This window comes from Pelobates fuscus, chromosome 12, assembly GCF_036172605.1.
Source record: "Pelobates fuscus isolate aPelFus1 chromosome 12, aPelFus1.pri, whole genome shotgun sequence".
NCBI classification, from domain to species: Eukaryota; Metazoa; Chordata; class Amphibia; order Anura; family Pelobatidae; genus Pelobates; species Pelobates fuscus.
In genome coordinates this window covers 125,961,552-125,988,371 of record NC_086328.1, presented here as the reverse complement: position 1 = coordinate 125,988,371, position 26,820 = coordinate 125,961,552, and the positions used below count along the sequence as shown (strand labels likewise).

The 26,820-nt window shown below is 40.7% G+C and overlaps 1 protein-coding gene across 18 annotated transcripts in view; it reads right to left on the bottom strand.

Annotated features, from left to right (window-relative positions):
• Nucleotides 1-299: 299 nt before the first annotated feature.
• MADD (MAP kinase activating death domain) overlaps nucleotides 300-26,820 on the bottom strand; it is a 67,066-nt gene continuing 40,545 nt past the window's right edge. For 2 of the 18 annotated variants that reach the window (XM_063438190.1, XM_063438193.1), the window contains 21 exons: nucleotides 25,526-25,585; nucleotides 25,092-25,197; nucleotides 24,406-24,592; nucleotides 22,779-22,929; nucleotides 22,287-22,496; nucleotides 20,503-20,556; nucleotides 18,779-18,879; nucleotides 18,463-18,543; nucleotides 17,833-17,991; nucleotides 17,147-17,252; nucleotides 15,864-15,926; nucleotides 12,355-12,475; nucleotides 12,167-12,272; nucleotides 11,565-11,675; nucleotides 11,044-11,151; nucleotides 9,920-10,084; nucleotides 9,121-9,193; nucleotides 8,357-8,463; nucleotides 6,357-6,426; nucleotides 3,702-3,748; nucleotides 300-1,081 (listed from right to left, as the gene is read on the bottom strand). In XM_063438190.1, the coding sequence (XP_063294260.1) occupies nucleotides 974-1,081; nucleotides 3,702-3,748; nucleotides 6,357-6,426; nucleotides 8,357-8,463; nucleotides 9,121-9,193; nucleotides 9,920-10,084; nucleotides 11,044-11,151; nucleotides 11,565-11,675; nucleotides 12,167-12,272; nucleotides 12,355-12,475; nucleotides 15,864-15,926; nucleotides 17,147-17,252; nucleotides 17,833-17,991; nucleotides 18,463-18,543; nucleotides 18,779-18,879; nucleotides 20,503-20,556; nucleotides 22,287-22,496; nucleotides 22,779-22,929; nucleotides 24,406-24,592; nucleotides 25,092-25,197; nucleotides 25,526-25,585 (2,294 nt within the window). In that variant the 3' untranslated portion in view covers nucleotides 300-973. The remainder of the gene's footprint in view (nucleotides 1,082-3,701; nucleotides 3,749-6,356; nucleotides 6,427-8,356; nucleotides 8,464-9,120; nucleotides 9,194-9,919; nucleotides 10,085-11,043; nucleotides 11,152-11,564; nucleotides 11,676-12,166; nucleotides 12,273-12,354; nucleotides 12,476-15,863; nucleotides 15,927-17,146; nucleotides 17,253-17,832; nucleotides 17,992-18,462; nucleotides 18,544-18,778; nucleotides 18,880-20,502; nucleotides 20,557-22,286; nucleotides 22,497-22,778; nucleotides 22,930-24,405; nucleotides 24,593-25,091; nucleotides 25,198-25,525; nucleotides 25,586-26,820) is intronic. The other 16 variants (XM_063438191.1, XM_063438194.1, XM_063438192.1 and 13 more) reach the window with 10 other exon arrangements.

Genomic DNA, 26,820 nt, shown 5'->3' with positions numbered 1-26,820 from the left:
GGATATAGGGGAATACGGCATTGTGCATTTCTACATTGTACAGGAAAAGTCATTAAAAATATAAAAAATCCTGGGAAGCGATGGTTTCCATGTAAAATACTTGTTCCTATCAAACAATGATAGAAGGGTGCACCTTTTTATATTTTTTGTCTTTTTAAACTATTTTTATTAAACAGTATTTGGAAAAACTTATTTCACATTAATTTGGTACAAACATTTCTAACACTTTCCTATTCTGAATTATAATAAAGCATATTTTTTTATAAAACCAAACAATAATTGCAAAACACACACAGAAAAAGCATCAAGATGCATGTTTATTGCACATTCAGGAACTGTACAGATTTCTATAAATAAGAAAGACCTGGATATTTACATCTCGGTGCCCATAAAGCTGCGGGCAGTGCGAGGGATAGGGACAGCTGGTGGATTTATGTAATGAATATTTACAAAGCGCACCATGTGGGTCCCAATCTACTTCAAAATCAGCAGCCAATGTTAACCCACTAAGTTCCCAGGGAACCCAGGAAGATACTGCCGAGCGAGCAGGTGGGTATTCTGTAGTGGATTAACCATTCAGAGCAGAGACGCAGGGTGTGTGCGCGCAGGTGTCAGGGCAAAGCCTGCGGTTTCCCTCTCTCGCCCTAAAGCAGCCTTATGTGACTCTATATGCTACCAGTCAGCACAAATAACACTAATACACAATAAGATCTTGAGTAAAGGGAGGAAGGGGGTTGGGGGAACCATGGAAAGAGAGAACACGTGAGTCTGGAAGAGCTGAGCTGTAGTCCTTGCACAGACGCCAGTAACACACAAAGCACACAACACTAAAGCAATAGTGATGCTGAGTAGTCAATACAGGAGGGAATGTCATCAACAGCAAACCCAGGTAGCAGTGGTCAGCAGAACCGGCTCGTGGGAGGGGGCAACAGGGAGTAATATGTGTTCCAAGGTTGTGTTGGTAAAGGGTAGGTCAGCTGGACACAGGTCGCGGGGGTCTGCTCTTTATCTCTGCTTCCTTCCCTCTGACGGCCGCCACGTAGGAGAAGAGACAAAGGACGGAATAACAGATTTCGTGGGCCTGAGAAAAGCAAGAAGGAACAATTTACAGTGAGGAGATAGTTCCAGTCTCTCCATTTCTATACCCCAAAACAAATCATTTTTTTTTTTTTTGGTTTCAAACAAGTCTCTGCAACTGAATACCTACGTGACTTAACTCAGGTCTCTGTAGCTGCAAGTTCCGACCCAGTACAGAAGAACCCTGCAGTTCTCCTTATACCTGGCAACTAAACTTCACAGCATGGGATAACCTTGGGCATTACAGCTGTAGTAGACTGTTTCTGATCACACTTTGTATCCCTTTAAAAAAATAAATCTTCAGCACTCCCTACTGTTGGAAAAACACCCAAGGTCTTACATCTATGGTTCAACATTGTCACTAGCCAATGGGAAGTGAAAATTAAGTGAAGTGAGTTTGCCATGATCCTTCAAGGCTTACTGTGAAAAGTTTTAGGACTGGCTAGCAGCACAGGACTTGAAATCTTGACCCCAGCTATATCCACACCACATTAACACAGAGTCATACTTCATTCCAGTAACAATTCTACACTTCTAGCCCATCAGTCAAACAAAAGATCTGTATGCAACAGTTTATTGACCCAATAGTACATATCTATTCACTATATACTCTGAAGTTTGAAAGTGGTTGGTATATTCTCAGTTATATTTTCAAAGGGCAATATACAGAGATATATGCCAGTAGTTTTCATTGATAAACACGCTTTTTTTGTCAATGGACGAACTGGGGGAGGAGGATTCAAATAACAAAATGTCCAGCATGCCCAACTGGGCACGTCAGACAATAATAAGTCCCTCTAATGAAAAAACAAACAATTTATTGAAAATGTGGGCATTTATGTTCCTTCAATTTTTCACTTGTGTTTTGAGAACTTTAGCATTAAAGGGACACTATAGTCACCAAAACAACTTTAGCTTAATGAAGCCATTTTGATGTATAGATCATGACCCTGCAGTCTCGCTGCTCAATTCTCTAATATTTAGGCGTTAAATCACTTTTTAATGCAGCCCTAGTCACGCCTCCCTGCATGTGACTTACAAAGCCTTACTAAACACTTCCTGTAAAGAGAGATGTAATGTTTACACTTCCTTTATTGCAAATTCAGTTTAATTTTGAATTCCTTATCTTTTACTCTGTTAATAGCTTGCTAGACCCTGCAGGAGCCTCATGTGTGTAATTAAAAGTTTTAATCTCCTGCTCTGTAAATTAAACTTTAAAGTAAATTACAGCTGATTGGAAATGAAACCATTTTGTTTTCATGCATGCTGTGTCAGTAACAGCCAGGGTAGGTGTGTCTAGGGCTGTATAAACAGAAACAAAAGTGATTTAACTCCTAAATGGCAGAGAATTAAGCAGAGGCATAGTTTACACACCCAAACTGCTTCATTAAGTGAAAGTTGTTTTGGTGACTATAATGTCCCTTTAAGTTAAATCCCCATATTTTGTCTGGCAGGGGTGGTATTTGAGAGATTTATTTTTTAGGAGCGACCATGGGATTCACTGCATATATAGTCATTTTGAATCTTTTTGCTCCTTCTCTCTCAGACAGACATATGAGGTATAGCAGATGACATCACACAGGTAGCCTAAACGGGTCTGTGCTTATATAGCCATGTTATTCTGTATGGTTTCCACTTGGATATCACTTGAAGAGCTCTCTCAGTAATTAGGATACAATTTGTACTCGATTATACTAAGAGATACATTGCAGCTCTTTGTAGCCCAAGGGGGTAACTCATACTTGGCTCACGTGAATTGCTCCTACTGTGAAATTATTTAATGCCATTTTTAGTTACAAGAAACCCTCTTGTCTAGAGGACCTCTATATGGGTTAAGTGTATGTACCTTAGTTATCTGCATGCATTTCCACCTCCCCATTAACTAACGGTTTGGTATTTATGGTGAGTCCCTTTACATTTATTTTATATTCTTTTCAATAAACCATTTATTTTTTGCCATTAGATGGGCTTCACATTGTCTGACATGCCCAGTCGGGTATTTTGGACATTTGTTATTTGATTGTGTTATCTCCATAGGTAGGTCCCCAGCCCGACAATCCAGTCTCCATGTGGGGACTACTATTTGTACGACTATGGTTAAGATTCCATTATATGCTCAGCACAACTTGAGCGAGATCACACAGGAGAGATTAATAATAAATACATTGTTCCGAGACAAATGTCCACGTGTAGAGCAATCAACAAGAACAGTAAACTGGCCTTCAAGGCGATAGCTCCACTTTTAGAACTTTATCCAAGAACTGCTTTTCATAAATGGTTTCCATGTAATCACTGGCACATTCTACAGCTGGAAGGCAGTGTGAATACCTGGTATCCTTAGGGCAAGCAGACTAGATGGGCCGATTGGTTCTCATCAGCCTTCACAATCTATTTTTTTAAGCAGAGAATTAGCCTCTTTGTGAAACATCACTTGGTTATCACTAAACAATGAATACAATTGCTTTGAAAAGAAACCATTTGTCATTGGTAACAAGGAGGAAAATGCCCCAATACTTCATTCCACTAAAAGAATTGTCGCTAAACCCCATTTTTATGATAACTCCCCTCACACAGTTTCATGTTGACGAAGTACGGCAATGCTGGTGGGGCCGGTGATTACTTACCATGGGGGTCTTGTATTTATGGCTCACCACTTCTTTAGTTTCAGGAACTAAAACCGGACACAAAACAAGAGAGTTCAAAACACAGAGAGAAAACAGACAGCAGCAGTGGAAGACAGGTCAGTAGGTGTCCCAACCAGGAGTAGGAAAGGGGATAGGCCACAGAGTCATACCCAGGGGAGAAGACAGTCACAGAGAAGACAACATTGGGAGATCCAAGTCCCCAGAGTAGCAAGTAGAACAATACACCCAGGAAAGCAAGGTCAATTATAACACAAAGTCTTAGTCTCTCGCAATGGAATATTGAATGGCTATCAAACACAGTATCAGGAAATATGACATGAGTTCCCTCTTGGGATGTAGTTAAAATACTACATCCAATGTCAAAGGCAGTTTCCAGAGCTTGCTGTGCAGTTATTTCTAGGTGTTTATAGAATGAAAATTATCTAAATACATCAGCGCTGGACTGCTCACCATAACCCAAACAGTACTGCAGTTGTGGAATAAATCTCCCGGGATCTGGATATATATTCCATTATGACTGCAATGATCAACTTAAAGGGAACATTGGATATAGTCTGTGTGTTCACTTAAAGGTAACGGTCACTTCTCTGGGAGATTATAGCACTGATTAAAACATTGATAAATCATCTAGAACGGGTGTTAAACTTTTTGTTCATGTGATGAAATTTAGACTAAAGATTTTGCAACGGACATCACAATCAAGTTCAGTCAAGGCACAGCCAGGGCACACATGGCAAAAAATAAAGAGAAACACTGCTTAATTTCAGCTATCCCCACGATCCACTGTGTGCTCTTTGTATGCGGACTGCCAGGGGTAAGGGGCAGAGCTAACAAGTATGGCAATTGAGCTTAGATGGGGCATTTCACTGCAGGATGGACAGGTGTGGATTCCTATAAAGATTTATTTTTCATACCTCAAAAATATAATGTTTAAAATATACAAAAGTACCACTATATTAAACATTCAACCAGAGCTTTGCAATTCAAGCGTTTTTTGTAAGAATATTAAATAATACACAAGTTATGAGGGTAGTATCAATAAATTCTGTTTTGTTTATTTGTAATCCCTCTGTTTACATCATTCTATTTAATGACAAGGAGAGATACCTTTGTTATCCATTCAGATCTGATTGACAAAATGAACAGTGATGTTAAATTTAGTCAAATAAGCAAAGTGAATATTTAACGGTAAACATGATAGACTATGGTATTGAAACGGACAACATTGTGCTGGCCCTAAGCCAGTGTAAGAAACAAGATCTAGAGATGTCAGAGCGGAGTTAGACAACCCAATGTTCCCCAGGAGATTAAGAAAAGCTCTTCCCATGATTCTCTGCACCTTGCAGAAGAACATGTACGTTGGGGCTCATTAATAGTTCGAGAGCAAGTACACCCAATTATATAAATTAAATTAAAGAAATATTTATTTTAATGTGGTTCTCTAGCAACTTGGTTTTCGAAGAAAAGTAAAAAAGACTGCAAAAACCCTATTGCAGATTTTATGCAGAACCGGTTACCAGAACAACTTCACATTAATCAATAGAGTGAATAATTCTACCATTGCGGTGTTAAAATGGCTTAACCCCGTAAGGACCAAACTTCTGGAATAAAAGGGAATCATGACATGTCACACATGTCATGTGTCCTTAAGGGGTTAAACAATTCAGCAGTTAAGATATGCACGCAGTGATCCCTTTTTTAAAGTGGTGGTGGTTTTGGTGCATGGATGTTTTTCCTTTTTTAGACAATACAAAACATTGATGTTTCTGTGAAACGACAAAAGTGACATTTGTCCTTCAGATGTTTCGAAAATTGATTGTCTCCATTTTCAGAATCATCACGCACAGAATGACAATGCTAAACAATGATCGTCTAGTACTAAACCTCCTGACCATCGCTGTATGTTTTATATAGTGCATTGAGCTGCATTTGGAATGATTTAGCCATTTGCCTTGATAAACAGGTGTATCTAAATTCCTCATTAGTGTATCCCTGGGATATTTAATGTAACTGGAATAATAAGAACGGAACGTTAATGGTGATCGAATGGCTGGTAAATCTATAAATTAAATTTAATTCAGGGTATCCCAATTTATACGTATCTGACACCAACTATAACCTGTGACTACGCCAGTAAATAGTCACGGAGCCTGTCTAACTCCAGAACACAATGAGGGTCGCCACCCTCATTGATACTTGGGGCTGATGCCAGGGAACAAATAAGGGGACCTAGTCTCAGACATATTGAATGGTTGAATCTACATTAAAATCGCTGTCTAGTGAGTAATGTAAAGTTGTTTGTACCTAGAAAGTCCAGCAGAGATTATCTAAGGGGTACCATGCGTGTATCATATATAGTGCAATAATTTCACTGGTATTCTTAACAAACTGAGTGCTCCCTATGGAAGAAGGGGCACTTTCCAGGCTGAACATTACCTGATCTGGAGAAGGAAGGTTTTCATGGCTGCCACAGGGATGTTATGCATAAAAAATAAAAACCACAGCAGTAACTCAGAGAACCCACACGTGAACATCCCGGCCTGAGACAGTCCACATCCTCTGTAGGTCTAGCACCTCGGACCCTGAGTTACTGCCGTGAAAATACAGACCTAGCAGCAAAAGGATGGTAATTACCAAATTCTTCCAGGACAAAGACACCCCGTACAGTGTTACACTTTTTTATGTGATTCAGCTGTATGAAAACCTAGAGGAGAGAGGGGGACAGGAACAGAGACGGGAGGAGGAGGGAAGGAAAGAGAGGGGAAGTAAAAGATTGCAAGAATTAGAAGGAAGAGTGAAGGAGGGATGAGATAAAAGAATGTTAAAAGCAAATCAGAGGTGTTGCAAGGAGAGAGAACAGAATTTAAACAAAGGATAGACAGATTGGAGAATGTTTAAACGAAAGAGTAGCATTGTGAAGACAAATATCATGTTTGAGAGGGATGTAGGCATTAGGAGTGGGTAGACAGAGAGAGGAAGATGTAAAGATGGAGGCAATGTATACGAGGAAGGGGAGATATTAAAAGAGATAAACGGAAAAAGGGTTACATTGGAGTTTGAGGGGGTGATATTAAAACAGAGAGGGAGAGATTTAAGCATTGAGAGAAGGTATAAAAAAATTAAAAATAGAGAGATTGCAGACCATAATGCCAGTAAAATTATAGTAATTAAGATGATGAAAATGAGCATCAGACAGGAGAAGGATTGAAGCAAATGAAACATGGGAAGATGAATGAAGGACGAGCAAGAGAGTGTTAGGAGATGATAGGATGAGAAAAGGACAGGAAGGGGACAGGGAGAAAGTTTGTGAGGAACAGGGAGAGAGACAGAAGGCACAGGTTAATTTTTGATGTCTGGGATATCCAGTGGAATTCACATTTCTGTAACAGAGTTGATGTGTGAGGGAAAACAGCTTTGGAATAATGGGGAAGACGCATCCTAACACAGCAAAATTATCAGGAGATAAACCATAACTAAAGCCGGGGGGGGAGGAATTGAAGGTTAGACAGGAGGCAGCACAGACAGCTCGGGAAAGGGGGGGAGCAGCGAGAAGCAAAGATGGCGGCAGAGTGAGTACCTTCCGCTCCTTGCAGGAGGAGTGAGCATGGGAGAGAAATGAGACGGTTAGTGACACAGCGATACCACAACTTCCTACCCCAGCAACACACAGCCCAGACCAAGACATCGACATGGGGAGCCAGGAGACGAAGCCCCCATTGTCAAATCCGTCCCTGCTCCTCACCCAGCACGGAGCGCAGGCGCCGCCCTTACTGCATTGAGGGGGCCATTATGGTCTGTTTCAAGAGCATATTGTAACACAATGAACTACTAGTATCCAAGTGGGCCTGTTACAGTCCTCTGGATTAATCCCCCTTTAATACTAAGCAATGGTGTTTCATAATCCAGCTCTTGTCTTCCAAAATAACATCTCAATGGTTTTCTAAATTTTACTGAAAGACCTTTGCTCCCTGGGTGACATTGTTGTGACTTGCAGAATCCCCCCCTCCTCCCAAACAATGACCTGAAATTTACACCCCCTCCCTTTCACAGGTGACTTGAAGATGAGCTGTATATGGAGTGTCAGCGCTGGGAGAGGTCAGCCTGAGCCAGGAAAGGGTTAACAAAGAGACAGCATCGCCCTCCCCCCTTCCCGCAGGCAGAGAGCAAGATGGAGCAGAGACAGCACGAGTGCCACACAGCTTCAGCAAGCAAAGGAAACAGACTGAGAGGTAAAAGGGATCTTAAAACATGGGGTACCCGGCACACTGCAGCTAGCACAATTACCCAGAATGCAGTGCATGACCCAAACACACCCTCTTGCATACACACCCAGGTATCACTCTATATCAGAGGCGGCAGCAGCAGACTGAATCCATACTCCATGATGCTGAAATCACCCAGCCAGGCCTTGGAGACACACAAACACCATGCATACAATGGTAAGCGAACAGTAACTCCACAAAGCAAGCACTAACGCTTTTAGATCCGGCCCTCCATGATTTATGCACATAAAAAGGAGAACACACAGAACACAACTTCACATCTACACCTTGATCTGCCTCCTTCCACCCCCTAGTCAACCCTGAACTCAATCACACACAACTGCTCTTCCCAGTTCCACGCTCCCCTCATACCTGACTGTGCATGAATTTCAGGTTAATTCCTTCCAAGGTAACTTGCAGGAGCCCCCCTTCTCCAGTCTTCATATCCTGAACAGGGAACTCCCCACCAAGCTCTGGGCCTTGAATAGAAATGGAAAGAAACAAAAGGTCAAAGGAGGACAGGGGCTGTAGAGCAAGTACATTGCTGCAGATATCAAGCTTCCAGAGACTGCAACAGCTGAGATTTTAAAGATCAGAGTACCATAACCACTACAGCTTATTGTAATATGATATTAGGAGTCTTTCGGTGCCATCAACCTGTCCACTGTCAAACGGTGTTATACATCCAAAGCTGTCCAAAAACGGAACAGCAAGGACAGCCTGCAAATGCTGGAGATAAGAGGGTCCTGTGAATCATTCTAAATGCCATGTCCTTACAATATAATGGAGTATAAAAGAAAATCCTATTAATGTTCCCTTCAACTCAGTGAGAAAAAAATATGCAAGTGCTGGTCACCAACGCTCTACCGGCAGGACAAGTTTAACCTTTTGGAGAGCACCTCTGGCAATCAGAGAGTCAATTCACAAACCCCATCATCAGGTATAATGAGCATACCCCTAGAAATAAGCAATAACCGTACTGCACCGGTGTCAGGAGAGGGGTGTGGGTGTCATTGCTCCAAAAGATAAATCACAACTTGATGGCAGGGGGAGGAGAGAATTTACAAATAAGGTTTCTTCTAAACAAAAGGTTTTATCATTCCATCTACAGAGTAAAGAAATTGTGTTTGACTCACCTGGTTTAATAGTCTGTTGCCGCGCTGCAGCTCGTTCCATACTTTCCTTTACACAGTAATACAGCTCTCGACACTGAAAGGGGAAACAAGGAAGAACAGAATCAAACCTTCCGTGAAACTAGAACTCCGATCTAAGATTTAGAACGTGAACAATAAATTATGTTATTCAATTACCATCATGACGATTTTTTAGAACCGTTTAAAAAGGGTACCATCATTTACTCCATGTGATGTGATGAAAAAAACAATACACAGGGTTATTTACTAAAGAGAGAATTGCTAGGAATTCAAAATACATTTTTAAATTAAGGCCAAAAAAGGCAACTTAAAAAATTCTCCAAATCAGTGGTCTTTAGATTGGCTGTCTTGGCCATACATTTTAATTTCACTCTGAATTTGCAGCAATTTTAACTTTAGTGATTACCCCTAACAGTGCTGTTTATTTCTACGTTTATTTGTAACGTTTTAAACCTCACAAACACTTTGTTGATATACAGGTCAGTAAATAGAATATTAAAGAGTGACGGCTCAAAAATGCACTATTTAACTCACTAAAATGATGCAACTATTAATTTAATGCAGTAAACTATTTGAAATGGGGGAGAAAGAATTTAAAACATTAATGATGTATAGGAAAATGTAAATCAATACAGTAAGTGATTTTATACGTTTCCCAGTGCCAAATATTACAAAACATGGGAATTGAAGCTCTGCTAGCTCAACAATTGTCCCTACGAACCGCCTCTCTCTCAATTAGCATAATTATTAGCCATTTATCTCCGTCTGAATGGGGACCCACCTTCTTAGTGAAGAACTTGTTGAGTTGTGTTTCCTGTCCATTCCTCCTCCACAGACACAGCACTTTTGTTTTGGGACAGTAGGTCATGTTAATGAGTTTCTCGTACCACCAGCGTTCATACACTGTTCCGATGTTACTGCGCAGTACGATGCAGTCATCGCAGACCTGGGAGACATAGAAAACAGAACAGACTGAATGGATGCATGTCTTGGTGTTGGTTGGTGTCAACGGAATCGTTTTAGTGAGGGGATGGAGATGGAACCCTAATTTCTCTGGAAATTAAACCACTGAAAATCACTTTGTTACCGTTTACATGTAATGCTATGTTTGGTATTAAAGATTTAGCAAATTATATCACAAACCTGTTCATTCCAGGCACAGCCAAGGCACACAATGCAAATGAGGAGGAAAAATAGAAACATTGTTTAATTTTTCCTCTTCTCTGTGCGTTTTCACTATGCTGACTGCCAGTTGCAAAGGACTGATCATAGACTGCTAAGCTTATCGGAAGATCAGGGAAGATAATTGACAAAACCATAAAATACTTTGGGTAACATGGTATCAACACTTAAATAACAATAATGTCCAAGAGTTACTCTGAATAATGCCACAGCTGTTGCTCAGGGAGATCATCTGCCCTGGTCTCATTGTACCTAGTATTGAAGAGATTTTTCCTTTTATTTCCCCCATACAAGATTTACCCATGTTTCCCCTGTCCAAGAGGGGTTCATGGGTTACGTAGGTCATTCCCCAGCAGAAATTCTATTCTTCAGATGAGATACACTATGTTTATAAATACACCATAAATGTCATGGGATTAGATCAGACCTCATAGAACAAAATGAGGGTCTCTGATTGGCACAGCCTCTTCCTGGTCTAAGCAAAGCTCACTGCTGCTTACCTGTGCAACCATAAAAGGCCTTCATTTTAAATTCATTTCTGTATATTATTAATGTACTATCTATATATCATATTAGAAAACATATATCACTTTACACCTTGAGTGTTCCTTTTTATGCTACTACATTTTACAATAAGGGATCAATCACTCCAGATGGTGTGGACTACATCTAAAATTGCAGTGTAAGCATAGCACAGAGTAATAGGATTCTTAATTATCTCACCTCCATAAAGAAAAGGTCCCCACTTGTGTCTGTCCCAGCATGCACCACAAATGTTTGCTTCTTAATGTGACGGCTTCCGCTTGGGCGAACGTTTAACTCGCGGCCATTCTGTGAATCAAGAGTAAATTACAGCACTCAACAGGATTGAAAGGACACTACCCGGATATATTCAAGTAGAAATGTCTATTGCTACTGGACTACAAAATTCCTAGAATTTAAAAATGATTAAATTAACATATACAATTAGTATTGTTTTAATTACAGTTTTTTGGGTCACAGTGAGTTCTCACCAAATGGAGATGTTCCACTTTAGAACAGAGAAATAAAATTAGTTTGGTCAGATCACTAGCCCCTGACAAGATCAAGCAAGTCTCTACTTTGATGGCTTAATCCATTAAATACCAGAGTAATGCTCTCTTGAGATAATTAGTGAAGAACAGCTTCCTAACTCTTTGCTTCATACAGTTTCACACACTTCATATTTATCATGACTTGCTTCTCACAAACCATGGCTTTCTTACCAAATTGGTCACTTTGTCCAGGAGGTCGTTGACCTCTTGGCTGTAAACTAGGCCAATGTGACATTTTCCGAGGAGACGCCTGACCTTCCTCCGGAGATCTGTCTTATTCACCTAAAGGAGACAGAGAAGAAAAATGTCCAAGGGTAAAGGCAGGCGCTACTGTATTCCAGACAATTTTGGTGTCTATTACAAGGTGTGACAAAGATCTTAGATGGGTACAACGGTTCTTGATGTTACCTTGTGACAGAATAAATCTGATTGTTGCAGATTTAAAAATAATGTATTATTGAATCTGGAAACCATTCCCTTATTAGCTCTGCAACGCCCCAAATTGTATTTATTTTTTGTCAAAATTTTAAAAGCATGCAACTGTAAATATTATACAATGCAGAAAAACAGACTCATGCACTAGGTCAAAAGGACAATTTGGTATTCACTCTTGTTTAGAGCATACACACACGTGCGTACACTTTCTGTCTTCTACAAGAGGCTCATAGAGTGCTAAATATGCTATAAGGTTAGAAGGATAACTTCTTGGGCCAAGGTGTAAAGGTGTTACAACTTTATACTAAAGGTGTAAAGATTGCACATGCAGCTCTAACCTTCATCATCACCATGTAGGATACCATGTTGTGCAGTAGAGTTCCCAAGAGACGATCTTCATCTTCCTCAAGACGTTTACGGTCATGATCACCGAGGGAGAAGTATCTTAAAAGACAGGATAGCACGTCCAGTATCAGGGTCCACACTAAATGGTTTACAGAAGAAGAACCAACAACAGAAGACTCACCGATCTATCATCTCCTGGGGTCCTTGATCCATACCCATGCCTTCCCTCTCCAACATGACAGCATCAAGGAAAGCATCTTCCCAAAATTGCATCTGGTCCCACAAAGTGGACCTCTCTTTGCCTGCAATATATATGGAAGTCAGTGCTGGTCCGAAACTACTGCATACCATGCAGGCACTCAAAACATTACCTCATGCACGAAACGCAAACAGTACAAGCCCCGAATGAATATGAGAAACAGCTAAGATGCACTAAACAAAACGTCTCAAAAAGTACATTTGCATCACATCACTAAATTTGCAGGGCTGGATTTCTTGATACTTGTCCTTAGTATCTGCACAAAGTTTCAACGTACGAGGAATTTCCTCACACTGTACTGCTGCTACCAATCTGTTGCTTTTACAGGAGAACGGATGCTACTATTGCTAGGATTAAAAGCAATGCAAAACCACATAACAAAATAATTACCATAAATACATCAGAGTTTACTCCAATCCTTAGAATATTTGCCAATATACGATTTGATATACGATATATAGGCACCCAGACCACTTCAGCTCAATGAAGTGGTCTGGGTACCGGTCCCTCTAGTTTTAACCCTGCAGCTGAAAACATAGCAGTTTCAGAGAAGGGTTAATCCAGTTTCAGAGAGGGTTAATCCAGCCTCTAGTGGCTGTCTCACTGACAGCCGCTAGAGGCGCTTCCGCAATTCTCACTGTGAAAATCACAGAGAGAAGATGCTGGATGTCCATAGGAAAGCATTGAGTAATGCTTTCCTATGGGCGGTTTGAACGCATGCACAGCTCTTGTAGCGCATGCGCTTTCAGAGCAGACGTCGGCAGAGGGAGGAGGAGAGTTCCCCAGCGCAGAGGGAGCCCGGTGCTGGAGAAAGGTAAGTGGCTGAATGAGTTTTAACCCCTTCAGCCCAGCAGGAGGGGGGCCCTGAGGGTGGGAGAGACCTAATGACCCTATAGTGCCAGGAAAACAAGTTTGTTTTCCTGGCACTATAGTGGTCCTTTAACAACTAGATACCACCTTTCCCCTTACATCTTTGCTTGTAGTACTAAATCCTGCCTTGTGCATGGAACTGCATGATGCAAGATATCATGTCAACATAAAACTAATTTAATGAAAGGCTTCTTTAGGAGAATAGGTCTATAGCTTCGACATCATATTGTTTTACAACATGGCTAAGAGTGTCCCAAAACCATATCTTCACCTTTTCGGATGTATTAATTAAAGGAACAATATAGGGTCAGGGACACAAATATGTATTCCTGACCCTATAGTGTTAAAAACACCACTTAAGTGACTTGCGCGCCCCCCCCCCCCCCCCCTTAGCTTCATTAGAAAGGGTTCTAATAATAAAAAATAAAAACACATTACAGCCTGGCCAATCAGCATGTTCTATTAGAGATACCCTATACCAACACCAAACAGTGTCTGGTCTCTCTACAGGTCTATGGCAAACCAAGAAGCAATAGTTTAACAGAAATTTGGATAATTGCAGACTTTCCAGAAACCAGATAAACGACAGGAATTCACTAAGCCGTGGTCACATGACCAAAGAGGGTGGGGAAGTGATAAAATGGAAGACAGGCGTAGACGAGAATTTTCTTTCACGTCTGAATAACCCTCTATTACTTAAATGTGGACACGGTTTCAACTCAGAAATATATTTGCATGTGTCACTGGTTAGGAGAGAGAAGCATTTAACCCCTTAAGGACACGACATGTGTGACATGATTCCCTTGTATTCCAGAAGTTTGGTCCTTAAGGTGTTAAACAGCCTCTGTCATGGTTTGTTTTTCAGTACAACTGGGTTAGATATAGGTTTTGTATCCCTAATTTAGAAGGAATGGGACAGTGCATAAACATCAAAACAGCGTTTTTTTTCACACCAGATTTAATCAGAATGCAAATGCATCCCCTCTCTGTATCAAACCTACGTTGAAGTGCCAGAGAATCGTCTAGGGAGATTTTTGAAGGTATGTTTTAAAAACTTATGGAATTCAGTGAACAGGTAGGGTGAGAATAGAAAGCAAACAGCTGTTTCTGAATGTCAAACAGAACCCTGCCTTCTGGGTACACAATCCAGCAACATACAGATCATCCACCGTAACTAGATTCTGTGAGTGATCACGTGGGAACGGGTTGCGACATATCCCAACGCTATTCATTTAAACAAGGCTCGTGCACAGGAGATTAAATTGTGTATGCATGTTAGGCCAGCGGTATTTTTGCCATTTTACAAGCACAGAACTAAAACATAATAAACTAGGAGCACTGTTCTGGCAGAATCCCTTGCTGGAGGGCACCCATTACACAAAGACACGCTAAAATTGGATGAAGAACTCTGAAAACACCTCCCCTGACTTGCGGAGATTTAAAGAATGTGGTCTCATTGCATTGTTTTTACACCATACTACTGGTCCAGGGGCCATCCTTCCCCTTGCTTTAAATAGACTTCAAGCAGAAAGCTCCTGAATTGGTACAAGTGCACAGAAATCCAACTTCCTGCATTAAGGACTACGCTCATTAGGAGATAAATAGATACCTGCAAGTCCTTTCTATCCGATCATGTTCATTGGGAGTGCAGAACATCTTTTCATCACAAAATGTGAACGGAACTGCTTGCCAAGCTAATAAAAGCCACTCTGTGTGTTCTCAACTTATCATTAGTATAATTCATGGTTTCATTAATAGAGCCAGATACACTACTACAGAACCTGCGCCACTACAAGAAGCAATGAAGGAGCCACTGGCCAAATAAGCACTTGTATGGCCACTAAGACCATAAACTATGCAAGGAACATACACTGTTATGAAAAGTAAAGCTCTTGTTTAAGTAACGTATGCTCTTTGATTGATTAAAACATTCAAATGGTTAGCAGTGCTTAATAGGGACTCTATAGTCACCAAAACAACTTCAGCTTAATTAAACAGTTTTGGGGTATAGATCATGCCACTGCAGTCTCACTGCTCAATTATCTGCCATTTAGGAGTGTAATCACTTTATTTATACAGCCCTAGCCACACCTCCCTGCATGTGACTTGCACACCCTTCCTAAACACTTCCTGTAAAGAGTCAGCTAATGTTTACACTTCCTTTATTGCAGTCTGTTTAACTTAGAATTTCTTATCCTCTGCACTGTTAAGAGCCTGCAAGACCTTGCAGGAGCTTCCCGTGTGTGATTAAAGTTCAATTTACAGAGCAGATAAGAACTTTAAAAGCAAGTTAACATCTGACTTAATATGACTCCCCACCTTATAAAAATAAAGCAGGAATAATTCCCAGATAAGTGACAGTTCTCCTTTAAGTATAATTGGAAATGCAATAAAATCTGTCATAATAGGATACATACTGATGGATATAAGCAGTACTGTATATGGAAGTACAATGAAAACCAATATAGACAGGGTGATAACAAGAAGACACATGCAGGGGTATAACGCAGTCACGCAGCAAGCATGGCAATGCAACTAGTTGGTAAGGCAGGCGTAATTACTCAGCGAGAAGGTTTCCATGGCTGCCTCTTCCAGCTGATCCCAGACTGAGCCCTTATCTCGTCCTGTGTAATGAAGCCAACACCAATAGGCAGCGTGAAAACAAGAGAAAAGTAGGAGACACAAGAGAAATAGGAACAAGAAGTGGGCAAAGGTAACAAGCAGTACATATTGAAAGGCACAAAGGAAGGGAGGCTCTTGTTAAAACATTGAGCGGGGATGTTTTCAATACCATTTATATGTAGTAAGAGAGTGCTTATTGTCAAACATCAATCAGAGAGGCCTTTTGAAAGCCCTAAAAAACACAACGTAGATCCCCCAACTGCAGACAAAGATGGTTTAATAGTGAAGACTGCTCATTTATGGCGAAGTGACTCGGAGAGGTGGAAGAGGTCATGTGTTATCTGGGGAAGGAGGTCACTGAAGTGAAGGAAGTGGAAGGGAAGGCAGGAGAAGTTACAGGTTACCAAGGAGAGGTCACAGAAGAGAAGGTAGCAGAAGTTGCAGGTTATTAAGGAGAGGCCAAAGTAGAGAAGGTAGGAGAAGCTGCAGGTTATTAAGGAGAGGCCACGGAACAGAAGACGGGAGAAGTTGCAGGTTATTAAGGAGGGGCCACGGAAGGGAAGGTGGGAGAAGTTGCAGCTTATTAAGGAGAGGCCACAGAAGAGAAGGTAGAAGAAGTTGCAGGTTATTAAGGAGGGGCCACGGAACAGAAGACGGGAGAAGTTGCATGTTATTAAGGAGAGGCCACAGAAGAGACGGTAGGAGAAGTTGCAGGTTATTAAGGAGAGGCCAAAGAAGAGAAGGTAGAAGAAGTTGCAAGTTATTAAGGAGAGGCCGAAGAAGAGAAGGTAGGAGAAGTTAAAGGTTAAGGAGAGGCCAAAGAAGAGAAGGTAGGAGAAGTTGCAGGTTATTAAGGAGAGGCCACGGAAGGGAAGGTGGGAGAAGTTATAGGTTATTAAAGGGAGGCCACTAAAGGGAAGGTGGGAGAAGTTGTGGATTAATTTGAAATTATATCCTGAAGGGAATGGAAGGGAGATAATGTCATTTAAGGGATGAGGTCCTGAAGTGCTGAGGAGACAAGAGAAAGTGCACAGAATGAGATAGACCTTTGTTTTGTTTTGGCAGGGAAGGATGGAAATCACTGACAGAGGGCTAAAAGTGTTGATGGTGATATAAGAAAGGTGCAAGATGTCATTAGTTTTTGGATTATGACAATTTAAATGGGTTTCACTACAGCGTACTACACTTATTGCTGCTTTTCAAAAAAATAAAAATGATTTACCTAACAGGCCTTCATATAGATAGATACGCAGACTCAGGTCTTGAGGTGGGCGTCCCGGACTAACAATGATCTCCTTCTCACCTGGACGCAGTAACTGAGATTTCCCCTATGATGGAAAGAACAATATAATATTATTATCGCCATTTATATAGCGCCAACAGATTCCATAGCGCTATACAATATTATAAGAGGGGGGCATTTAACTGTAAGTAGGACAATTAGAAAAAACGTACAGGAACGATCGGTTAAAGAGGACCCTGCTCCAACGGGCTTACAGTCTATAGAGAGATAACATTTACACACGAGTAAACCAGAACTACTGGAGTTTTCCATTCAGGTTTTGTTCTGATATTCTATCGTGAGCAATAATGGTTAGAGCTACAATCATAATCCAAATATACAGCGACCCCCACCAAAAAAACAACAACAACAAAAAACACAAACACAGAGCGATTGAGTACTTTTTCTGTCAGAACTGTGCGGGCAAAAGAACAGCTCATCACCTATAACCTGCAGTTAGAACTGGAGTATTATATCCCGCCCAAACTAGTGTCACTATAATCAAGAGACACCATTTTTCTTCTGGAAATGAAGTCATTGCACAGAATTTAACAGTCCTTTCTCCAAAATCTAGATTACTTTGAAAATCAACATAAAGGTCAAGGAATACTAGCTCTGCCCCTTACAAATATAGCTCCGGTGTTTGAGTTCATCTGGATTTCACTGTCCGATACAGCTCCGCTGGATCCGGAGAGGTGGCCTCCACCAGCTCCTCCCAACGTGTCTCCAGCATTGCTGCTCAAATCGCTGTCAGCTCCCATGGTTTCCCCTGAGCTGTTACTCACCTGTAAAAGAAACGTTTGTCATGTTTAAAGGATCTCTTGCTACAAACCATCTAGCATTATCAGAAATCGATTCTCTACTCAGGAAGCATCAAACATTCAAAGACCGGCAGAATTAAGCATTTAATTACCTCTCCCTCTTCCCAGAGAAAACATTCAGTGGTCTCACTCTCAACTAGAAATATCAAGCTTTCTCAGACCATCACTTTCTCCATAGCAAGGATCAAGCATTCACTGGTGGATCAGTTAGCTTTCTTAGATCGCAACTATCTTCAGAGAAAATAAAAGGCATTCAGCAGCCACTTAATCTCTAATAGAAATATCAACCATTCCCAAGCCTCTTTTTCGACAACAAACACCAAGCTCTCCATCACCATTAACAAAGGAAGCATCAAGTATTCAGTTATCTCCTGCTATGAGAACCATTAAACATTCTCTCTATCAGACAGAATATCAAGCCTTTTCTGTTCCTACCACTGTGCTGAGTTCCGAATCCTGGCTGCTACTTCGGATCAGAATTGAAGGTGTCACACTGCTACCATCTATGTCACTCTTCTGATTCCACAGAAAAAAATAAATGAATACACAATGCATTAATCAAGGTAAAAGCAACCCAAACTCTAAAGACCCTTTGTGAATGGAAATATAAACTCAAATTATTCTAAAAAGAATGTATTTAGCAATACAAGTTAACTGTAAATCCTCCTCAAAATATATTCAAACAAGGACACTCAAAAAATCTTTACCCTGTCCTACAAAACTGATTACTTCCGGAATGTTTGCAGCTTACCTGAGATCCTGAGGTAACACTCAGACCACTGTCTGCACTGATCTGAGACCTCTTCTCCTCTGGGTCCCCGATGTCAAAGAAATGTTTAGCCTGCTCTGTACCTGTGTAAGGCAAGAGGAAGACCGGCTTAAAGGGAGACATGGAGGCACATAATGGTTGGATACTCTTAACCCAAAAGACTTGTAAACAAAGAGCTTCGTTGGTGGCTTTTGAAACCTAGACAGAAAGGTTCTAAAACAAAAATACCTAAAACAAGGACTTGGATATTTACCATTATGTGTCAAATGGTTATTCTACCTGTAAAACAAATAAAAATTGAACTATATCCTGGTGAATCTAGAACACAGTTTCCCAGCTTGAAGTGCATGTATCCTGTGGGAGTCTTCTAATGTTGTCTAAGGTCTACATTAGGACCAGCAAATTTCTATCATCATTTAACGCAAAACTTTAATTAAAGGCTCGTTGATGAAACAAAATACAAGTGTAGCACGCAACCACAGTGTATATTAACACTGTGTACCAATATACCCAATTTTATCTTATGGCAGCTGCCCATACAATTCTGAGCATTTTCACCTAACATTTACCAAGACAGTGACAGACCGGTACGTTGATTACCTATGGCTTTTATTTTGTATTCGTTGATTTATTTAAAAATAATAATGTTGAGGTTTTACATTCCAACATGTTGAATCTTTGCGTAGCTAGGCTATCCCAGGGTTTAACGAGGCTGAGACATTGGTATACAGAGCCCGCATGCTCAATCTATGGTGACGGGTGATATGAGTGCAGTGACAAAATGGAAATAAAGCGCTAGGAAGGGGGAGTGGTTAATGAGAGGAGTGAGGCAGGGGGAAGATATGAGTTCACCACTACAGTTACTACCTCAAGCCAAGAAACCCCCAACAAAATCATTCTCCAATCACAAATCTGCCAGCACACCCCAGAGTCTTCAGAATGGGTTGGCTTTATCCAAGTTCTGAAAAGTCTCTTAAAAGGTGGATCCCTTTCTCACAGCACACACACGTTAACATCTAGATATCAGGACTATGGACATTCAGGGGTCGATTCGTTTTGCAGGTAAAAACAGCTTATATCTCTATTCACGGAGCTGGGAAAAGACTGATTATTTTGGCCAAATTGAGTCTCCAACGCCAAAAGGGTTATTTGAAAGTCTACTGAACACAAAAGCAAGCCCTGTAGACACCTCTAGACTCCTCTAACTGAGGAGGCGCCTCAATACCTCATCCGTTTCAACCAGATTTGTCAGCATTTCTGGTATGTTTCATCTACCCAGAAGCTGGGGCTTTATAAGAAGAGATTTTACCAAATTCAGCTGAACTCAGTAGGGTTCCGCAGACTTAACATTAACCATCAATCCTTTGTGAATGGACCCCTCAATGGTCTAGCCTGAAACACCATGGCAGGAAGAGCATAAGAGAACAGAGGTGACAGCGCTGTGCACCAATAAAAGCTTCATCAGGACATACAGCATGATCCTTTATTGTGTTGCATAAATTACCTCTTTGGCAACAGTTAATCATTTGGTTCCAAATCGTAAGGTTTGCATACACTACAACAAGCTGCAGGTCCCTGCTGTATGGACACAGAGTCATATACACATTAAACCATACCAAATTCATTTTAATGTGGTATATGAGCCTGGGGCCGCCTTGCTGGCAGATCTGGGAAAGGTTTGAGGAGGGGGTTCCAGGGTTTCTTACTCTGTTTTTCCATAGATTTTTGCTTTTTCACTTCCAGGTGCTTGTTCCACAACTCTACCCAAGATGCATTGCAAGCAGGAAAGAAAGAGAGAGAGTCAGAGGCGAATCAGACAGGCTAAAAAATGGGTACAGAGACAAACCCCCACCCTTCTCCAAATCGGAGCAAGGGGAGGATGCAAGATACCTTCAGACATGTATCAGTGTGAGCGCGTGGATGATGGTGAGAGAGTGTTAGAGAGAGAAAAGGCACGATTAGTAGCTGCAACATATATATTTATGCATGTATACATAAATATCTTATCATATATGTTTGTATGTATACACACACACACACACACACACACAGCACTATATATATATATATATATATATATATATATATATATATATATATATATATATATATATATATATATATATATATATATATATATGTATGTAGAAATAGAGCAGTTTACAATCAAGTAACAAACGGTGATGCCAGAATTAATGAGCTGTGGAAATTTCTGCTCAGGAATGTGACCCCCCAAAAATAAAGAAAGAAATAAACAAAATAAAAATAACATTTGGTAACATAAACATGCAATCATATAGCACTGGCTAATGTTATATGATAGCAGCGTTACAACTTAAACTACCGATTTTAATAGCATCAGACAGATCACAATGTTTTAAATCATAACTATTACTTAATATAGTTTGTGGGGGGTGGGCAGGGGGTTTAGTACAGAATTGCAACATTTATATTTAGAAAAATTTCAAAAACATTTTGACAACATGAACACGCTATTTAGTAAATGAATGTAATGTCAACACCTGGAAATCTTTGTATGTTTTATACATGTCGATATAGATCTCTCTCATCTTGGAACTTCAAACTGGCTAAGCAAGTTTCAAACGGCTTTGCCTGTAAATATTCCCCCCCAACATGCTCAACACAGAATCTATTCTTCAAAAGCAATTTACGGTAAGTTGGTGGGGTTGTGTACTCCTGACTGTAATTCAATATGATTTTCTTGTCATTATCCTACTAAGAAAATATGGCTGGTACGAGACTTCTGATTACACATCGCTTTCATAGTCTTTATTACATTTGGGGAAATCCTAAAACTCTGGATTACAACCACCAGGGATGGGTTTGGGTATTTCTCTTTCATACAGAGATGGAACTCTCTGTAAGTGAAACACTGCACAGACATGACCGAAGTCCACTCATTCTAGAGACACCTTGGAAGCTACAACTAACAGCTTAAAGCCCAACATGATTCAGTGACATCAACTGCATTGATTCCAATCAGCCATGTTATTGTCTTGTGACCACGTGACTGCCTTAATAAAAGGACAGAAATTATAATAAATAAAAAAAATAAAAAAACAGGGTTGCACAGGGTTAAAAGGAAGGTGGTAGACTGCTACAAACATTTTTCCAATTCCAAATCTGTAGAATTTTGGAGAAGCACTACTAATCAAAGCAGCAATGGGTCACACAAACTTTGCCTGTTATACCGCACCTAGCCTCCAAGCTTCATAGCCATTCTATACCTTCTATATATATTTTCATAACATTGCGCACACATATATATATAATATATATATATATTCTCCAATAGATGCATTATCATCATGTTGGACAGTAGGAATCCCAAAGAATAATAGAGCCATGGGGTGATTCGGAACGCGAATAATGGGGGTGGACAGGGACGAGCGGTGATGCCAAGGTGGGTGATGCAGTGGGAGCCTGGCAGCGATGCCTGATGTACCCTTTTCTGCTGATCTATACACACCAATTGAAGCCACAAAATTCTCTTCTTTAAGACTCCGGGTGTCAAACTCTCGGGCCCCTTTGCCTGCAGGGCTAGTTTGGCGGGGTAACAACTGCTGTGCAGGTAGTTGGGGGGTAGGCCGAAGTTCTCCCCTCAGGGCAGAAACAGGATCCCTAGACATAGGGGTAACAGCGCCATCTCCAGAAGGACTTGATTTCCTTTTCTCAGGTTCTTAAAAGGAGGAGCAGGACAGAGAATGCATAGAGAAGAGAGCAAAGTGAGATAGGGGTGAAGGATTAAACCAGCAGACAAGATGTAGAGACAGCAAGGGGAGGGAGAAAGAAAGATTCAGAAGAAAAGACGGTGAAGGAATGGAAAAAAAGAGTAAAATGAGTTATTCCATTGATCATAACAGCATTCCTCTCAATGTAAACAACGCTAAAGGAACCTCCCACGTGCTGAGCGCTTTGCTCCTACTCCCCCTTTGAGAAGTGGTTCTCCCGTATTTCTTACCTTTGTTGTAATAGTGGGAGTGCGCTATTTCCAACAGACTGAAGACACTTGCCATGCCACCCAGCCCAGCATTGGCATATGACTGCTCCAGACTGGACACTGTGCACTTCAATAAATCCAGCATCCCCTTGTAGACCTTCTTGTTGATCTCCTGAGTACAAGAAACAAAACACGGAGTTAAATGACTGAGTGAAATGGGCATTTGTTCCACAACTTTACAATGAAGTCAATAACATGTATTAGGTCAATAAGGCGAATGCTGTGTGTGGCACACAGTTGGCATATTTGCTGGCAGACATACTTTGTCTATATTGACAAGAGCGCCCAAAGTCAGTGCCCAACAGTGGTTAGGCAGTCTCTGCCAATGTACTGGGAGACAGTACAGTTCATTATAGTAGTTATAGTGCAAGGAGTCTTCATCCGATCATGTTAGATCATTGGAGCGGTTTGACAAACACCAAGGCTCAATGGGCACCCAAAGCCTGGGCTGTCATTTACCACTGAGGAAATGCACACATTTCACTTCAGTGTTATCAGTTCAAAGTGGCCAAGCTTGCAGTGAGAGGAGGGCTGCATCACAGAGACTGCACCTCAATAATCCAATCACCATAACCACTGATACAACATGGTAAATTCCTGTAAATTTTTGTTAGTTTAACATTTTATGATAACCCAATACTTACTAGGTAAAAAGGAGACTGGAAATGAATGTGAAAGCGAGGAAGAAAGTGAGAGGTGTACATCCCTTTATACAACAAAAAGAACTGCCGGAGAATCACTCTGGGCCTGTGTTTCTTATTTTATTTGTATTTTTTAAATCTATAGCTCTCTCTCTTTATCTCTATACGTTTCTATCTATCTAGATTGCAATTGGATTCACTCTGGGATACAAAATTAAAAAACCCTAAACCTGTTTAACACAAAGACGTCTATCTACTTTGGTCACAAGATGGCAGTGTTTGCCCATTTATGCATCCATTATTACTGTAGTGTTTCGTTTTTAAATCGATATTACGCTTATATTTGTCACATTGTTAGATATTTCAGATCAGCTTTCACACTATTGCAGACAAAAGTGACAAAAAAGCTATTTTAATTGCTCCCATCTTACAGGCAATTACATACATTTTAATCAGACTCTATTCAGTGTAGAGTAGATGCTGGTTTGTTTATTTTAAATGTTAACTTTTTTTGCATTGAAGTACAGGAGGAATACGGAAATCTGCAATCACTGCTTTGCGCAACACACACAAAATAACAAATTTACTGACATAATTATTGATTCGTGAGAATTATGCTATTAATAATCTTAGTAGAATATATTAGATATACTACAATAATTACTAACATACATATCATTTATTCAAATTTCACCAAGAAAGGGGGAACTCCACTTTTTCCAAAGATGAAAACAGAATTGATAAAACAGCGACACGTGATCTAAGTCATAACAGTAAAGTATTTTCCCTTTTTCTATTTGGCCCAAACGGACACTAGCAAAGATCGCGGTTTAGTGATAAACCCCCAGGCAGCTGCAGACTAAGAGAGAGTTGGCCATTTGCAGTTATCGGACCATTTTTTTTTTTTTTTTTTTTTTTTTTTAACAGCCATGACGTTTGTCACTCACCACTTCTGGGATGACATTATTCCGATTGTCCTCCTCTGTCTGGATGGACCTGTTCAGTTTGCTCAGCACAAAGACGCGGAGTTGCTCGCTCTCCAACAAGCGCCGTACTTTCTTCATGTTTAGCCAGCCTACTCCCTGTCCATCCAGGACACTCAATGCCACTTCCTTCAGGAATTGCTGGTTCTCACTGCGAAGTAGAAACAAAAATGTAACCAGCCTGACACCTGAAGCTGCGCAGCAGTCTCTGAACAGGAGACGAATATATGGATTTAGCACCTTAGAAAGCGCATGTAAAATCTGCCACCGGTCTTAGTAGCCACTTAAAGGAGTTTCTCTTTCTCCTGCTCCAATTTAACTGGCTGTGCAAGGACTTAACTGGATGGTGACGTCAATCGCTAAATCTTTAAATTACATTTTAAAGAATAAGATGGAGCATCACAAACTTTTGTTTACAAAAATAAGAGATTCGCAATGTTTTTTTTAATCTCATTTAAAGTTGCTATGCCGCTTGGAGGTCCAACGTGACATCCAACCTTAATTGGGTTAAATCATTTATGAGATATTTATACTATAATACCAGTAAGTCAGTCAATAAAGCAGGTCAAAAGCATTTACTTGGGCAAGGGAATGAAGACCTGTCAATTCAATAGCAATAACCGACCCAATTTAAGTGCTTGGCTGTATACCTGGAGTTGTTAGCTCGTCCTTGAGGAGACGGAGATTCTCTTTTGACTGTTGGACTGTGTTTGATGACTGATGATTTCTGATCTACCAGCGCACGTCTGTTACTGGCTGTGGGAGAATAATTTCAGAGCAGCTATTATACAGAGGGAGAGGGAGTAACAGCAGGCATCACGGCAGTAAAACACATCAAGTAAAAAGAAAAACTAAAATTCAGCAAAGAGACAAACAAAACAGGGACAAGGCTCCTGGGACCCCATGAGCTGTGAAATGCATGAAGGCGGAAGAATATGGTCACGTGCCTGAGGACAACTGAGACACAGCCAAAAACACCAACATGTCAAGCACAAGGCATTGTGTTATCATGGCGAACTAATGAGGAGGCAGAGAGGATGCTGGGAATGTTGTAACATGCATAGCCCATGCTTCAGGCACCCACCTTCTGTAGGGGCAGGCCCGGAATCTGCAATTATCTCCATTATAGTATTAAGCCCAAATACTGGGACACAAAATGCAAGGTTAGTGACAGCCAATCATCAGTAATAACTAACAGCTACGGTGCTAACCTGGCTCTGTTGCCAGCTAGGGTCCATCTACAATATGGCAGCTTGATCTTACACAAGTAACAGTACTTTGGAATTCCCTATATAAAAAATAAAGAGTCAAGAGAATCCAAAACAGGCCGGTAAATCAAGGACATTCTACCGCTCCCCACCTTATAAATCAAGGGACACAGTCAGATTTCCTTTCGGGATTCACACTTTACAACCACTTGGAACACTTACTGTTTACGCTAAATTAGATCACACAATAGACTGCCCCAAGGACCCAAGTAATGGAATGATTATGATTGGATGAAATGGCTGGTCATAGCCCTGAAATGTACTTAGAATTATGTATGTCAGTGGGGCACGGTGAGGGGACGGATATGTTAAAGATGAATGCAATTTATCCTCGTGCTTTTGCCACAATAAACAAAACAGAACGGAAAGAAAAGAAAAGAAAAAGAAAAAGGGAACTAAGGAAATCACCTCTATCTACAACAAACATTCAATGCAACAATAAACATTTTTATAATCCCACGGCTCAAAATTACCACTAGCCAACGTTGAGTGAAAATTCCACCCATGCAGGTAACTGGTTTGTAGAGCACGACTTAAAGTGTTAAGCCCGGTATAATCCTATTATAGCACAGCAGTCTATAAGTTCATAGTGTGTAGGTGGTGAAGACAAACACTGGTATGGAGTGAAACCTGTAACTCGGCGGGCACAGAAGCACCCACGCAATCTTATTGGTAGCGCATTACGCTTTTACAGCTGTGCCCTAAATCAGCAGTCAATACATTCTCTGTGCATATCAATACATTGAATTCAATCTCTGAACTAAATTACAAAGTCTTCTTTTATTGTTCTTTTTGGGCTTGCAAATATGACAAATATTCCTTTGCTGTACTGGCCAGGTACAGATGCACAGCGGTCATCCTTATTGTTGGTGCCTACAGTCAGACTTACATAGTTACATAGCAGAAAAGAGACTTGCGTCCATCAAGTTCAGCCTTCCTCACATATGCTTTTGCTGTTGATCCAAAAGAAGGCAAAAAACCCAGTCTGAAGCGCTTCCAATTTTGCAACAAACTAGGAAAAAATTCCTTCTTGACCCCAAAATAGCAGTCAGATGTCTCCTTGGATCAAGCAGCTATTACCTCACTAATTTGAAATTATATCCCTGTATGT